Source organism: Rosa rugosa, chromosome 6 (genome assembly GCF_958449725.1).
Source record: "Rosa rugosa chromosome 6, drRosRugo1.1, whole genome shotgun sequence".
NCBI lineage: Eukaryota > Viridiplantae > Streptophyta > Magnoliopsida > Rosales > Rosaceae > Rosa > Rosa rugosa.
In genome coordinates this window covers 14,182,385-14,197,271 of record NC_084825.1, presented here as the reverse complement: position 1 = coordinate 14,197,271, position 14,887 = coordinate 14,182,385, and the positions used below count along the sequence as shown (strand labels likewise).

The window sequence follows — 14,887 nt, the reverse complement described above, 5'->3', positions numbered from 1 at the left end:
AAGTGGCTGAAGTGGATTTCTTTAAGCATATAAGACAAGTGGCTTTGACCATGTTTATAACAAATCCACATGACTTTGACTGGCCAAATAAAAAATGGAGCTTGAGCCTATATTATATATATATGTCTGAAGTGAGCTGCCCCCACATTCATAACCAGATTCGTTATCGATTTTATTCTTCTAGCTCTAGCATTAGGGTTCTTCCTCTGTTTCTCTCCAAAACCATGTCCCTCGCCGATCACCAAACGGCCATTGTAAGGTAATGTCTTTGAATCTCAGCTTAAGTAACCCACTAATTAAGGATTTTTGGTGTTCTGTACTAAATTGTTATTGTTTGCTACCAACTATATTTATGTGGGTTTTTGCTGTTGGAAGTAGCAGAATGAAGAATGAGGAAGGGGATCAAGAGCAAGATGATCTTGCACCATCTGGGACATTCCCTTGGAGAATCGAAAACTTCTCTAACTTAAAGTTCGGCAAGTATGCTTCTAAAATTTTCACCATTGGAGGCACCAAATGGTACGCCCCTCTCAACATCTCCTATACAATTTACTATTTCAAGTTTCAAGATTGATTTCTGTGTAATGCCAAAGATGCAATATTTATTTCAAGACACCAAGATGGGTGTTTTTTTTTCTTACTTGGAGTAACAAAAGATGCAATCTTTTATTTCAAGATGATGTCTTTTTTCGTTATTTACCCCAATCATGGGTTTTCCTTTTGGATGTGATACTAACTAAGCAACAAGCTGCAAATTAAAATCAAAGAAAGATGGAACTAAGAATCATCCAGAAGCTTCTAGGCTAGCTCACTTGGTAGCTAAATATTGTTAATAGTTTTACTTGGTTTTTACTAGCTTTGGTTGGTTTTATTTCTCAGGCGGGTCTATATGTTTCTGACTGACGATGACAAGAGTCTGGGAAAGCGCTTGGCTTTGTATTTGGGGGTTGCAAATGCTCCATATTTGCCCCCTGGGTGGACTCTTTTTGCACACATCAGATTGACTGTGGTTAATCAACTTGACATTAACAAGTCAGTCACAAAGCCTACCAAGGGTAAATAGTTTCTTACCTGTTAATGTTTTGCTCGGTTTTTTCGTCATTTCGTATTCTTCCATTTGTGAAACTCATGATGCTTTGGAACAACTAAGTATGCTATCAATTTGCCATCAATGCACCCCCCGGTTCATTTGCTTGATTTCAATCTTATAGCTGTGTATTATCAATCCAAAGGTGCCGGCAAAAGGAAGAAATGGATTGGATTAGTAACAAATTTCCAGAACTCTTGGGTTTCTAATACACAACTAGCTATGGAACATGCAAAAGCAAGCAGCCAGAGGATCCAACTCCCATTGTATTTAGAAATTATTGGTTGTAACCTAATTACCAAGCTTCTGCAATCTGTGGAAAAGGAACAAAATATTCAAACTTGTTTATCTATTTAAAATAAATCCAGTTGGTGTACACTCTACAGAAAGTCATCTCTTGTTGGTTGGTTCATTATCTTTTAGAGATTAACCGTATGTGTCTCATTTCATTCTTCCATCTCCTTTGTGGTGAGACTCAAGTGGTTATACAAAATTCATATATATGGTTATTAGTTATTACTGTTACTAGCAATTACTTGAGTTTTATTAAATTTCTAGAATATCAAAAATGTGTATCTGTAGTAACCTCAAAACAGATAGTTTGCTTATGACCTGGTGATGAACATCGCATTCTTTTGTTATTGTGTTAACTCTTTGTTAATTATTTGGGTTCACAGGCATTCAATGCACTGAATGCAGAGTAAAATTCGATGCAGACAATCCTGACTGGGGGTTCAAAGCTTTCATGCCCCTCAGTGAATTATATGAATGCAGTGCAGGTTATCTTTTGAATGATATATGTATCGTTGAAGCCCAGGTTGATGTCCCATTAATGATTGAAGATCAAGGATCTAATGTTTCTGTAACTACAGAGTCCTCAAGGAAAGAAAATGAAAGGCCGGAACAAAATGTGAATCCTTTGCAAGCTCCAGACTCTTCACCAGCAACTAAGGCTGCATATATTGAGCTGATACCTCCCTTGCAGGATGCCCCAGGTTCTGGTAACTCTGCAAAAAGCTCTACTGTACCTTCTGCAGTCCAGGAAGTTGCGGAAGTCCCGACCAACCCAACTGGCAAGCTTATAGATTTTATGGGTTTTGGAAAAATAGAGAGCGCTTTTGTTCCATTGCTGGAGAAAGTTTGTTCAGTGCATCCTTCATTGATTGAGTGCCAAAGAAGGAGAGGCCGTAGCATAACACAATGCGCATTCCAAACTTTGGGTGAACTCTTGCACTTTCTGAAGACTACAAAGATCAAGGATATGACTCAAGAGACCTGTGAGCACCTTCAAACTTTGTGGGAGGATCTTGAGATCTTCAAATTTGACTTGGCTTGGCTTGAGCCTCACGTTCAATCTGCTTTGGCTATGAAGAAGCTTTTGGAAAAGGCAAGGAAGGTGAAAAGAATGAGAGAAGATGTGGAAGGCTTGGTTAATGAACAGAAGAGGCGAACTCTTGCACTAGCTGTTACAGAGATGGACCTGGAGGCAGCAAAGAAGGAGTTGTCAAAGGAGGAAGAAGGCTTCACTGAGATAGATATGGAAACTGAACTAGGTTATGGGATGCCTTAGCCTTACAGTAGGATTTTCTCTAGACATGATTAGTGGGGCAGATATGTTTGACATTGACACTGAACTAGGTTATGGCAGCCGTAGCTTTATGGTAGATTTTATGTTAATATCAGTTGCAGGACCAATATGTGTGGCACATATTTCTACTTTATCGACTATATGTAGAAGGATTCTGTCATTGATTCCCTGATATTATGCCTCTGATCAAGCTATGTATTTGACCTTACTTGTTCAAAATGCATTTTTATCATCATTGAGTCTTAATGTTATCTTAAAACTAGGCAAGTGACGCCTTGATTTTATTTCATGTTTGGATTTGGTAGGATTGTCAGGTTTGTCTTGAGGATCTATCTCATAATCACTCATGACTCACATGACTCACGGCAGAGTTTTCAGTTTCCAACTTGTACGTTCATAATATACTTGACTGTGTAAACCAGTTTTGCTGTTTATCTTGTCCTGGAACAGTTCTATGAAGCTAGTGGAGATGATTTCAGATTTCTACACTGAATGTCTGAGACTAGATAGCAGCCTTGCTCATCGAGAAGTTGATACTTGATATTGATTCTTGGCAGTTGCTCCAGACCCAAGGATTTGTGACGAGGTTAAATTGTTTGATTACACCACTCCAATCCATACATGACAAATTGCCTAAAATGAATGCAAACGTCTTTCATGACCTGGGAAAGAAAATTGCCCCTTTCAAACATGCGAGTAAATAAATTTGAAGAAAAAGAAGAGGGCAGTAAATAAACTTGCACTCCTTTCAGACATGCTATTTAAAATGTGTTGTTTTTGCTTTTGTTTGTTTCAAAATGTTCCACGGTTGTAAATCCTTCTCAACTATACTAGTACCCTACTCGACCAACTAAGAAACTGCAAACGCTCTAATTATGTATAAATAAATCAACCATTGTAATTGACTCCTACTCGAAGTGAATGCATATATTCAGGACATGAGATAGCATCCCTGGCCCATGCTGGTAATTTCTCTTCTGCTCGCAGCCAAGCACAGTGCCAGCACCACATGATTTGTTCTGATTGAAGATTGAATTTACTCAATTGAAACTAATTAAACACTTTTCGTGTATCAATGGGTGCAGCTTTCTGGTATTAAATATTCATCAAAATCAGCATGAATACCATATCTGAGAAGAATTTCTTGCAATTTAAGAGCTGCCACTAAAACAGGATTCCTAACCCTCTTTTTTCCGAACCCAAGGACAAGTGCCCGGTGAGTAATGTTATTGGGAAGGATACCATTTTCAACCACCATACATATCAAGTTGCAAGCATCATCAATGCTTCCAACACTACAAAATCCACGAATCAAAGTGTTATACAGTATCAGGTCTGGATGTAATCCAATATCAAGCATCTTGCGAAATAAAACATTGGCTTGTTCCATTTGATGTTTCTTACGGTATCCATTGAGAAGAGCACTGCATGTCACTACATCGGGTTTGACCTCATGCTCACTCATGCAGAACAACACAAAAAAGACTTCCTCAAAGTTCCCCTTCTTTGAAAACCCGTCTATAACATTAGTAAATGCTGCTACATCCAGGGAGAAACCCCTTTTGATAAGTTCAAACATGATTTGTTTTGCCTCATTGGCAAATCCTCTTGTGGCAAGACTATGAATGAGAGTGTTATATGTAACAACATCAGGGGAAACATTAGAAGAATTCATCATATCTAAGACCCCAAAAACCTTTTGCAAGTGTCCCTTCCTGCCGAAGCCATCCATTAAAGTGTTGTAAGTCACAATATCAGGTAGTAGACCCTCTGAAAGCATTGCTTGAAACATATCTTCGGCCATTTCTATATCTCCAGACTTGCAGTAAGCATCGATGAGCAACGTGTACGTGGTAGCAGATGGTGTAATTTCACTTTTTAACATTTTTCCAAAATACAGAAAAGCTCTATTCATGTCTTTCACTTTGCAGTAGCCCCCTATTATGGTTGAGTAATAAACACAATCTGGGAGCTATACCAAATGTTTCTTTGAATGAGACATAATAACTTTGAATAACTAATTGCTACAAGATGAAAAATAATATACCAAATCTGGTGTATGCATTAGCATTGCAATAAATTAAGGATGAAGTTCAATTCGGTTAAGACACAAGAAAAAAGCAAAAGACTATAAAAGGATATTTTGAGAAAATATAAATTGTTAAAATTTCTTTAATTATTATGTATTTTGAATTTTTCTATACTATTTCTTACATGTATTTCATCAATTATTAATATTTTTATAATATTTCTTTAATTTATTTTACCAATTATTACTCTATATATTCACGGGGTCTTTAAGGATGTCTAGAAAAATTATTATATTATGCATTTAGAGAGGTTCTTAGTAATATACACTGGTCCCGACGTCCCGAGTCGGGACTGGAGAAGATGGCGGTTATGAATTTATCGAACATTCATTTATCGAGGTTTTACAGTATGTGAGACCCATTATTGTATGGGATACATGACTCACAATTGCTTTACTTTGGTGAGAAGGCATTTTAATAAAGGGGCTGTGACCACTTACCCATTTTTAGCTTAAAAATTGCCCACTTACTCCACTAAGAGTTTTTTAACCCCATTTACCCAATCTAAAATTCATTGACAATTTTGCCCCCATTAAACAAATTAAAACTCATCATCTCTCTCCTCTCAGAATCACTCTCTCTCTCTCTCTCTAACACAGACCTCCGGCGATTCATACCACGACCTCAGACCGCCGGCCTCCTACATCTCCTTCCCCCGAAACGACGTCTGGATGGCTGCATCGGGAACGATTTCTAAACGCCTAACAGAGGCTCCATTTTCGTTTTTGATCTTCGGTGCCAAATCGAAAGATCCGATTGTGCTGTTCCTTCCGAGATGTTGCTGGAGGATGGCTTCTCAACTCCGATCGATGTCTCGGGATATTAGTCAATTATGGTGATGCAATGGGCTAGCGGTGGATTCGTCAATTACCCAGACAAAACTTCAGTGTGTTTTTAATGCTTGTTTTCAATGGGCACAGTTGGTTTTCGGTGGAGGAGGGTCCCCCATAATATTGACATCAATTAAATTCAAGCTTTGGGTCTGGAGTCTGGACCGTTTCTCTCTCCCATAGTCCCATGCATGAATTGATGGATGATGATGTTCTCCCTCCCATGCATGAATTGATGGATGATAATGTGGGTGTTTCGGGAATGCTCGCAAAATTAGTGACGATGGGTGAGCAATAATAATATTATTGAGGGGTAATAATGTTTCTATTAGGGTAATAATCATATTACTGGGGTCAATAATCATATTATTAGGGGGCAGTGATGTTTTTATTGGGGGCAATAATAATATTACTGGGAGGCAATAATATGAGTATTGGGGGGCAATAATATGCATATAAATTGATCATTTGTGTCTGTAGTGTATTCATTTTGGTTTCGGGAGTTTATACAATTCACTGGAGGGCAATAATATGAGTATTGTGGGGCAATAATATGATTACTGGGGGACAATAATATGATTAATGGGGGCAATAATATGGTTAATGGGTATTATTGGGAGGGGGGCAATAAATTCAGCCCCCGGAATCCGGTCACCGGTCGCCGGAGTCCGTCACCGGTCGCCGGAGTCCGCGGCCGGCCACTGGTCACCGGAGCACAACATGGTGGAGGATGACTTTTCTCTTTAAGTGAGAAAGAAGGAGAGGGCAAAAAGGTCCTAAAAATAAATAAAAAGAATAAAAAAAGAATTAATTGGGTAAAGGGGATATAATCTCTTAGAGTGTTTTGGGTAAATGGGGTTAAAAAACTGTTAGTGGAGCAAGTGGGCAAATTTTAAGCTGAAATTGGGTAAATGATCATTTCCCCTATTATTAAAGACTAGTCTTCCTCCACACATGCTGCGTCAGAATATATTTTTAATTTGAAAAAATAAAAAAGAATAATGGACCGTTGATTTCGAATATATAAAAGATCCAGATCAGATTAACGACCCCGAAGCCCCATCCCAAGTTAGAACGCGCGACCCGTTTGTCAACAAGATGACCCGCAAAAGCAACCCGATCATAACTCAGCCGTCCAGCCACGTGGCACCGGCTTCAATTTTCTCTCTACAACTGAACCAATTGAGCATTTAAGACAAGTGGCTTTGACTATGTTTAGAACAAATCCACATGACTTTGACTGGCCAAATAAAAAATGGAGCTTGAGCCTATATTATATATATGTCTGGAGTGAGTGAGCTGCCCCCACATTCATAACCAGATTCGTGATCGAATTTATTCTTCTAGCTCTAGCATTAGGGTTCTTCCTCTGTTTCTCTCCAAAACCATGTCCCTCGCCGATCACCAAACGGCCGTTGTAAGGTAATGTCTTTGAATCTTAGCTTATGTAACCCACTAAGGATTTTTGGTGTTCTGTTTTGAGCTGTACTAAATTGTTATTGTTTGCTACCAAATATATTTATGTGGGTTTTTGTTGTTGGAAGTAGCAGAATGAAGAATGAGGAAGGGGATCAAGAGCAAGATGATCTTGCACCATCTGGGACATTCACTTGGAGAATCGAAAACTTCTCTAACTTAAAGATCGGCAAGTATGTTTCTAACATTTTCACCATTGGAGGCATCAAATGGTACGCCCCTCTCAACAAGTTTCAAGATTGATTTTTGTGTAATGCCAAAGATGCAATATTTATTTCAAGACACCAAAGACGCAATCTTTTATTTCAAGATGATGTCTTTTTTCGTTATTTACCCCAATCATGGGTTTTCCTTTTGGATGTGATACTAACTAAGCAACAAGCTGCAAATTTAAATCAAAGAAAGATGGAACTAAGAATCATCCAGAAGCTTCTAGTCTAGCTCACTTGGTAGCTAAATATTGTTAATAGTTTTACTTGGTTTTTACTAGCTTTGGTTGGCATTTGATATCTCAGGCAGCTCTCTATGTATCTGACTGGCAATGATAAGAGTCTGGGAAAGCACTTGTCTTTGTATTTGGGGGTTGCAAATGCTCATGATTTGCCACCAGGGTGGACTCTATTTGCACACTTCAGATTGACTGTGGTTAATCAACTTGACATTAACAAGTCAGTCACAAAGCCTACAAAGGGTAAATAGTTTCTGGTACCTGTCTATGTTTTGTTTGGTTTTTTCGTCATTTCGTATTCTTCCATGTGTGAAACTTATGATGCTTTGGAACAACTTAGTAAGTTGGCATACTATGTCAATTTGCCATCAATGCACCATTTTGTTCATTTTCTTGATTTCAATCTTATAGTCGTGTATTATGAATTCAAATCACGACTAGCTCTGGAACATGCAAAAGCAAGCAGCCAGAGGATCCAACTCCCATTGTATGTAGAAATTATTGGTTGTAACCTAACTGACAAGCTTGCTTTTGCAATGTGTGGAAAAGGAAGGAAATATACAAACTTGGTTATTTATTTAAAATGAAACCAGTTGGTGTACACTACAGAAAGTCATCTCTTGTTGGTTGGTTCATATTATCTTTTAGAGATTAACCGTATGCGTCTCATCTCATTCTTCCATCTCCTTTGTGGTGAGACAAAAATTTATATAATTTGTTATTATTGTTACTAGCATTTACTCCGAGTGTCATTGAATTTCTAGAAAACCAAAAATGTGTATCTGTAGTAACCTCAAACAGATTGTGTGCTTGTGACCTGGTGATGAACATCGCATTCTTTTGTTATTGACTGTGTGTTAACTCTGTTAATTATTTGGGTTCACAGGCATTCAAAGAGAATTTGATGCAGACAAGACTGACTGGGGGTTCAAAGCTTTCATGCCCCTCAGTGAACTATATGAATGCAGTGCAGGTTATCTTTTGAATGATATATGTATTCTTAAAGCCAAGGTTGATGTCCCACTAAAGATTGAAGATCAAGGGTCTAATGTTTCTGTAACTAAGGAGTCCTCAAGGAAAGAACATGAAGGGCCGGAACCAAATGTGGATCCTATGCAAGCTCCAGACTCTTCACCAGCAACTAAGGCCACATATATTGAGCTGATACCTCCCTTGCAGGATGCCCCAGGTTCTGACAACTCAGCAATAAGCTCTACTGTCCCTTCTGTAGTCCAGGACGTTGCGGAAGTCCCAACCAACCCAACTGGCAAGCTTATAGATTTTATGGGTTTTGGAAAGATAGAGAGAGCTTTTGTTCCATTGCTGGAGGAAGTTTGTTCAGTGCATCCTTCATTGATTGAGTGCCAAAGAAGGAGAGGCCGTAGCATAACACAATGCGCATTCCAAACTTTGGGTGAACTCTTGCACTTTCTGAAGACTACAAAGATCATGGATATGACTCAAGAGACCTGTGAGCACCTTCAAACTTTGTGGGAGGATCTTGAGATCTTCAAATTTGACTTGGCTTGGCTTGAGCCTCACGTTCAATCTGCTTTGGCTATGAAGAAGCTTTTGGAAAAGGTAAGGAAGGTGAAAAGAATGAGAGAAGATGTGGAAGGCTTGGTTAATGAACATAAGAGGCGAACTCTTGCACTAGCTGTTACAGAGATGGACCTGGAGGCAGCAAAGAAGGACTTGTCAAAGGAGGAAGAGGGCCTCGTTGAGATAGATATGGAAACTGAACTAGGTTATGGGATGCCTTAGCCTTACTGTAGGAGTTTCTCTAGATATGAATAGTAGGGCAGATATGTTTGACATTGACAACTAGGTTATGGAGGCCGTACCGTTATGGTAGATTTTATGTTAATATCAGTTGCAGGACCAATATGTGTGGCACATATTTCAACTTTATCGATTATATTTTAGTGTTCTAAGATACTAATCTGTAGAAGGATTCTGGCATTGATTCCCTGATATTATGCCTCTGTTCAAGCCATGTATTTGAACTTACTTTTGTTCAAAATGCATTTTTATCATCATCAAGTCGCAAGGTTATTCTTAAAACTAGGCAAGTGACGCCTTGATTTTTTTTTCATGTTTCGATTGAACGCATTGGTAGGATTGTCAGGTTTGCCTTGAGGATCTATCTCGTTATCACTCATGATTCATGGCAGAGTTTTCAGTTTCCAACTTGTTCATAATATACTTGACCGTGAAAACCAGTATTGCTGTTTATCTTGTCCTGTAACAGTTCTATGAAGCTAATGGAGATGATATAAGATTTCAACAGCTGAATGTCTGTCACTAGATAGCGGCTTTGCTCATCGAGAAGTTGATACTTGATATTGATTCTTGGCAATAGCCCAGACCCAAGGATTTATGACGAGGTTAAATTGTTTGATTACACCACTCCAATCCATACATGACAAATTGCCTATGATGAAAGCAAACGTCTTTCATGACCTGTGAAATAAAATTGCCCCTTTCAAACATGAGAGTAAATGAATTTGAAGAAAAAGAAGAGGGCAGAAGAAACTGCAAACACTCTAATTATGTATATATACATTAACCATTGTAATTGACTCCTTAAAAATGCTATTCCTTGAGTAGGGATTTCCACCCAGAACTCGATACTCAGCCAGAATAGCAATCACTCCTCCAACACGAACCTCATAGAGCTCAGAAGTAGGAGTAGTTACAAGAACAGCAATCATTCCTCCAAGCCTACCTCCTCACTTGGAACAGGAACCTCCAAGAAAAATAGGAAATGAAACTTTGGAATTAATACACATGATGAAAACATAAATATTGATGAAGGAGAAAGTAAGTGCAACGAAAGCAATCTAATTACCTAAATCATCATGGAAACTTAAGTTATCTAAGAGGGTATAAACTTACTAGCCCCTCGTTTAGACAAACCAAATAACCTTCTGAAACATATTACATAAACCAACGCATTAATCTATGGACCTTATTTAGTTACACTTTTACTCTTTACCCTTCATGCATTGGTTTGTTTAATGACCTGATCATTTCAAATAAAGCTTTTTTCATCTTTCTAAACACATTTAACTTTCATCAAAGTAGCATTTACTGTTATCCATTTTCTATATTGTTATTTGATTGAATAGAATTAAAAGTACCTTTCATATCTTATGGATGTCATAGTTCATAGGGAGTATTGTCTGTCGTGTCCTCACTGTTGACCCTGCCTATTCTTCTGTGTTTTGACCAGTAAAATACCATCACATGAATACAATCTTCAACAAAAATTATGCGCTGCCAAGTCAACAGGTGAATTGACTCATGCTCACTTCAGTCAAATGCACACAGAATATTCCTTGGATCTACCAGATAGCCTTGACAGCAGGGGAGCTCCATCAGTTCATCCCAGAATGGCTAAGATCTTCGCTTGCACCCCTAGTCATCATTCATCATAACCTTCACTCTCCAATAGTCTAATCCAAGGATGACCCATTTTGGAAACTCTTTTAGAGTATATATAATCATCTTTTTTAACAAAATGCAAGGGTGTTATGATTATCTTCAAACCAACACTGACCTCTGTAACTTCAATTCACATGCCTTCCAACTCAAATCCACCAACTTTTAAAAGAGTTCTTCGTAAACACCACACTCATGTTCTTTGACCTCAGATCACCGTTTTATATGATTTTTGCAGGAGTAGAATTGACATTCTTATCTGTGGAGTTTTGTGCTGCATCATATACGTAGTGCTTTTCACCAAAAATGAAAAGAAGTTGAGATATATTAGATAAATTTAGGCTGTATGTTGTGTACATTACCAGGACAAAAAAAAAGGTTTGATATAATGAAGGAACAAGAATCAATTTAAACTAAAAAAAAAAAAAAATCATAAATCATACGGTTTGAGCCTTGAGGCACCAATATTAGCAGAGAACACTACGGAATTGACTGCACAAATCAAACAATCAGAACATGAACAGTTTCAATGAAAAGTTACCTTTTCAAGTCCAAGTTCGCAGTGGTCTAGCATTAAAAAGAGTTGGTTTTTTCTCTTCTTAAAGTATCACTCAATTCTTTCATAATCTAAAGCTGGCATCAGGTAAATGGAGATGTTTCTTGATCCAATCTAGACCTGTTCCGTCATCAAGTCCTCGAAGTGAATGCATGTATTCAGGACATGAGATAGCATCCCTGGCCCATGCTGGTAATTTCTCTTCTGCTCGCAGCCAAGCACAGTGCCAGCACCACATGATTTGTTCTGATTGAAGATTGAATTTACTCAATTGAAACTAAACACTTTTCGTGTATCAATCTACAGATTGATTTGCTAAAGATGCTCCAAAATGGGTGCAGCTTTCTGGTATTAAATATTCATCAAAATCAGCATGAATACCATATCTGAGAAGAATTTCTTGCAATTTAAGAGCTGCCACTAAAACAGGATTCCTAACCCTCTTTTTTCCGAACCCAAGGACAAGTGCCCGGTGAGTAATGTTATTGGGAAGGATACCATTTTCAACCATCATACATATCAAGTTGCAAGCATCATCAATGCTTCCAACACTGCAAAATCCACGAATCAAAGTGTTATACAGTATCAGGTCTGGATGTAATCCAATATCAAGCATCTTGCGAAATAAAACATTGGCTTGTTCCATTTGATGTTTCTTACAGTATCCATTGAGAAGGGCACTGCATGTCACTACATCGGGTTTGACCTCATGCTCACTCATGCAGAACCACACAAAAAAGACTTCCTCAAAGTTCCCCTTCTTTGAAAACCCGTCTATAACATTAGTGAACGCTGCTACATCCAGGGAGAAACCCCTTTTGATAAGTTCAAACATGATTTGTTTTGCCTCATTGGCAAATCCTCTTGTGGCAAGACTATGAATGAGAGTGTTATATGTAACAACATCAGGGGAAACATTAGAAGAATTCATCATATCTAAGACCCCAAAAACCTTTTGTAAGTGTCCCTTCCTTCCGAAGCCATCCATTAAAGTGTTGTAAGTCACAATATCAGGTAGTAGACCCTCTGAAAGCATTGCTTGAAACATATCTTCGGCCATTTCTATATCTCCAGACTTGCAGTAAGCATCGATGAGCAACGTGTATGTGGTAGCAGATGGTGTAATTCCGCTTTTCAACATTTTCCCAAAATACAGAAAAGCTCTATTCATGTCTTTCACTTTGCAGTAGCCCCCTATAATGGTTGAATAACAGACACAATCTGGGAGCAAGCCAAACTCAGACATCTCAAGAAAAAGTTCAGAAGCTTCAAACATGTTGCCATCTGTACATAGCTTTGAAGTAAAGCTATTGTACAAAAAAATATTAAGGGGAGGACGGTAGATCTTCAGTATCTTAATTGCAGCCGCTGTTTGTCTCAACTGGCAGTGGCCATCAATAACTGAACTAATCAAGATCGAATCAGGAGAGATACCCAACTGAGTCATCTTAAACAATAAAGTAGTGGCTTCTTTCAAATAAGACATCTTGCAAAGGGAATGAATAACAATTGTATATGAAACAACATCAGGTTGAATCCCATACTTCTTCATTTCAACAAGCAACTTGAAACCACTTCCCAGATCACCCTCACTACAGTACTTATGAATGAAGAGACTTATGATAGAAGAATTCAAACCCAGTCCTCTTGTCTGCATAACTTCCAAGAAATCCCATGCAAAGTCCAACTGGTTTGATTCCAATAATGCTCGTAGCAGAGTGTTGCAAACTCCACCAGAAGGAAAAATGTTTAGGTGCTTCATTTCATATGTGACATTCAGAGCCACGTTCACCATGCCTTCCTTAATATACTGATCGACTAGCATGCTACACACAGTTTCTAAAACCCTTCTTTCGCTGTGGGTTCCATAAAGAACTTCTAGTAACAAACTACTTGTCTCCTCTTCAGCATGATTTCTCACAAGACGCAGTAGCAGGTCCACTGCTCTGTGATTCAAGTTCCCAGAAACCAAAATATGTACCATTCGACATACAGTCCAAACTGTATGCTTTGATGCGGCGCAACATTCTGACCACTTGAAAAAGTATAAAGCAAGATTAGCATCCAAACTCTCCTCAAACAAATAGTTCAAAATCTGTATTACATTGAACTGGTTCCGATAGACATTATACCCATTTTGACAACCAAGAATCCACGGACGTTTCGCGAGTATTAACATGATTCTTTTCATTTCATCATCATCATCATCTGCTGTCTGGTTACTGGAAAGCAAAGAACTAGTGTCTAAATACAGTTGGATTGAGCAAAGAAAGAGGCATTATGAGGAGAAACAGTATGGTGTTCATACCTTGAGATAGAGATGGAAGAAAGAGGTCTGATTGTACTTTTTCTGAACATGATGGGCTTCAACTTCAAGCGAGTAGCAGCCACGTTTCTAATCATCCACGACAACACCTTCATCAACAACCTTAACAAACACACACAAATTCGTGATGACTCATTGCATAAAATGACCAAACAACCAAAGTTTAGAGTTATAATCAATGAAATCAGAAGAGAAAACCTTACCAGAACCTACCTTTGCCAAATTCGTCCGACGACCAAAGAAGCCGGTGGCCGGTTAACTGAGTTGACCACTTGAGTCTTCTTCAGGGTTTCAGCAACCTTGTTTTTGGGCAACTGGGCGTTTCATATCTTTGCGGCCTTTACATTAAAGTCGTTTTGCCCTTCATTTGTGACGAGGGACGAAGGAAAAATAATAATCTTGGAAAATAAACATTTTTTCTCTCATTTGTTTTTGGGCTAGAGGTGATCGGGTCGCGTCGGGTCGGTTTTATAATTTATGGTTCGTTATTTTTCATTTTCAGAACGACAAAATCCGATAATATTTAGTCCGGGTTTTTCGGGTTTTTAGTCCTATATATACACAATTTTAAAGGAAGAAGAAACAATTGTAAGGTTTTTAGAGCATTACGATTATCAAGTTTTCAATCATTGAAATGATTCAAATGTTCATACCTCCATCTTTTTAGCTTGAAGCTCTTACTGCATCACTATCCATAAATATTAACGGCTAAGATCTGATGATTCACTTGCACCGCCGGTGCATGGAAGAATTTTCCATCTAGATAATCATAAGTATACGAATTCAGCAAATCTATAATGCCTCAAAATCTCGAATCTACTTTATGTCTTGACCTTTAAGTATACTAATTCAGCAAATCTATAATGTCTCAAATACCAACCTACGTTGGTTTTAAACTCTTCCATAATCATACTAAAACATTACAAATTGTGGTGACAATTACTTTCCGATTGTAGATCACATACCCTCATTCCAGTTTGGAACAAGGGGAATGAAACATGTACAATTGTAGATACACCTTCAGAATAAATTGAGATTTAAA

The 14,887-nt window shown here is 38.2% G+C and overlaps 4 protein-coding genes across 13 annotated transcripts; 2 read left to right on the top strand and 2 right to left on the bottom strand.

Annotated features, from left to right (window-relative positions):
- The first annotated feature begins 132 nt into the window (after window positions 1-132).
- On the top strand, window positions 133-2,888 carry LOC133717281 (MATH domain and coiled-coil domain-containing protein At3g58210-like). 3 transcript variants are annotated; one of them, XM_062143970.1, is made up of 5 exons: window positions 133-259; window positions 379-519; window positions 880-1,055; window positions 1,765-1,866; window positions 1,960-2,888. In XM_062143970.1, the coding sequence occupies exons 1-5, from the start codon at window positions 225-227 to the stop codon at window positions 2,655-2,657; spliced, it is 1,152 nt and encodes a 383-aa protein (XP_061999954.1). In that variant the 5' UTR covers window positions 133-224; the 3' UTR covers window positions 2,658-2,888. The 3 variants fall into 3 exon arrangements, with proteins under 3 accessions (XP_061999954.1, XP_061999952.1, XP_061999953.1); XM_062143968.1 differs by having other exon boundaries at window positions 1,765-2,887; XM_062143969.1 differs by having other exon boundaries at window positions 382-519; window positions 1,765-2,886.
- Window positions 2,889-3,747: 859 nt separating this feature from the next.
- On the bottom strand, window positions 3,748-4,590 carry LOC133716272 (pentatricopeptide repeat-containing protein At2g19280-like). Its single transcript, XM_062142981.1, has one exon. The coding sequence runs from the start codon at window positions 4,588-4,590 to the stop codon at window positions 3,748-3,750; it is 843 nt and encodes a 280-aa protein (XP_061998965.1).
- A 2,274-nt stretch (window positions 4,591-6,864) lies between these two features.
- LOC133717655 (MATH domain and coiled-coil domain-containing protein At3g58210-like) lies at window positions 6,865-9,540 on the top strand. Of its 2 annotated transcripts, none has more exons than XM_062144366.1 (4): window positions 6,865-7,017; window positions 7,146-7,283; window positions 7,587-7,762; window positions 8,406-9,539. In XM_062144366.1, exons 1-4 carry the CDS (start codon window positions 6,983-6,985, stop codon window positions 9,281-9,283), a joined length of 1,227 nt encoding a protein of 408 aa, XP_062000350.1. In that variant the 5' UTR covers window positions 6,865-6,982; the 3' UTR covers window positions 9,284-9,539. The 2 variants fall into 2 exon arrangements, with proteins under 2 accessions (XP_062000350.1, XP_062000349.1); XM_062144365.1 differs by having other exon boundaries at window positions 6,880-7,017; window positions 7,143-7,283; window positions 8,406-9,540.
- Window positions 9,541-9,985: 445 nt separating this feature from the next.
- LOC133715959 (pentatricopeptide repeat-containing protein At2g19280) lies at window positions 9,986-14,211 on the bottom strand. 7 transcript variants are annotated; one of them, XM_062142669.1, is made up of 6 exons: window positions 14,059-14,211; window positions 13,828-13,947; window positions 11,505-13,741; window positions 11,082-11,256; window positions 10,663-10,977; window positions 9,986-10,268 (listed from the first exon to the last, which is right to left on the bottom strand). In XM_062142669.1, the coding sequence occupies exons 2-3, from the start codon at window positions 13,938-13,940 to the stop codon at window positions 11,815-11,817; spliced, it is 2,040 nt and encodes a 679-aa protein (XP_061998653.1). In that variant the 5' UTR covers window positions 13,941-13,947; window positions 14,059-14,211; the 3' UTR covers window positions 9,986-10,268; window positions 10,663-10,977; window positions 11,082-11,256; window positions 11,505-11,814. The 7 variants fall into 7 exon arrangements, with proteins under 7 accessions (XP_061998653.1, XP_061998654.1, XP_061998650.1 ...); XM_062142670.1 differs by having other exon boundaries at window positions 10,663-10,939; XM_062142666.1 differs by having other exon boundaries at window positions 10,663-11,256; window positions 14,049-14,211.
- Window positions 14,212-14,887: the final 676 nt, after the last annotated feature.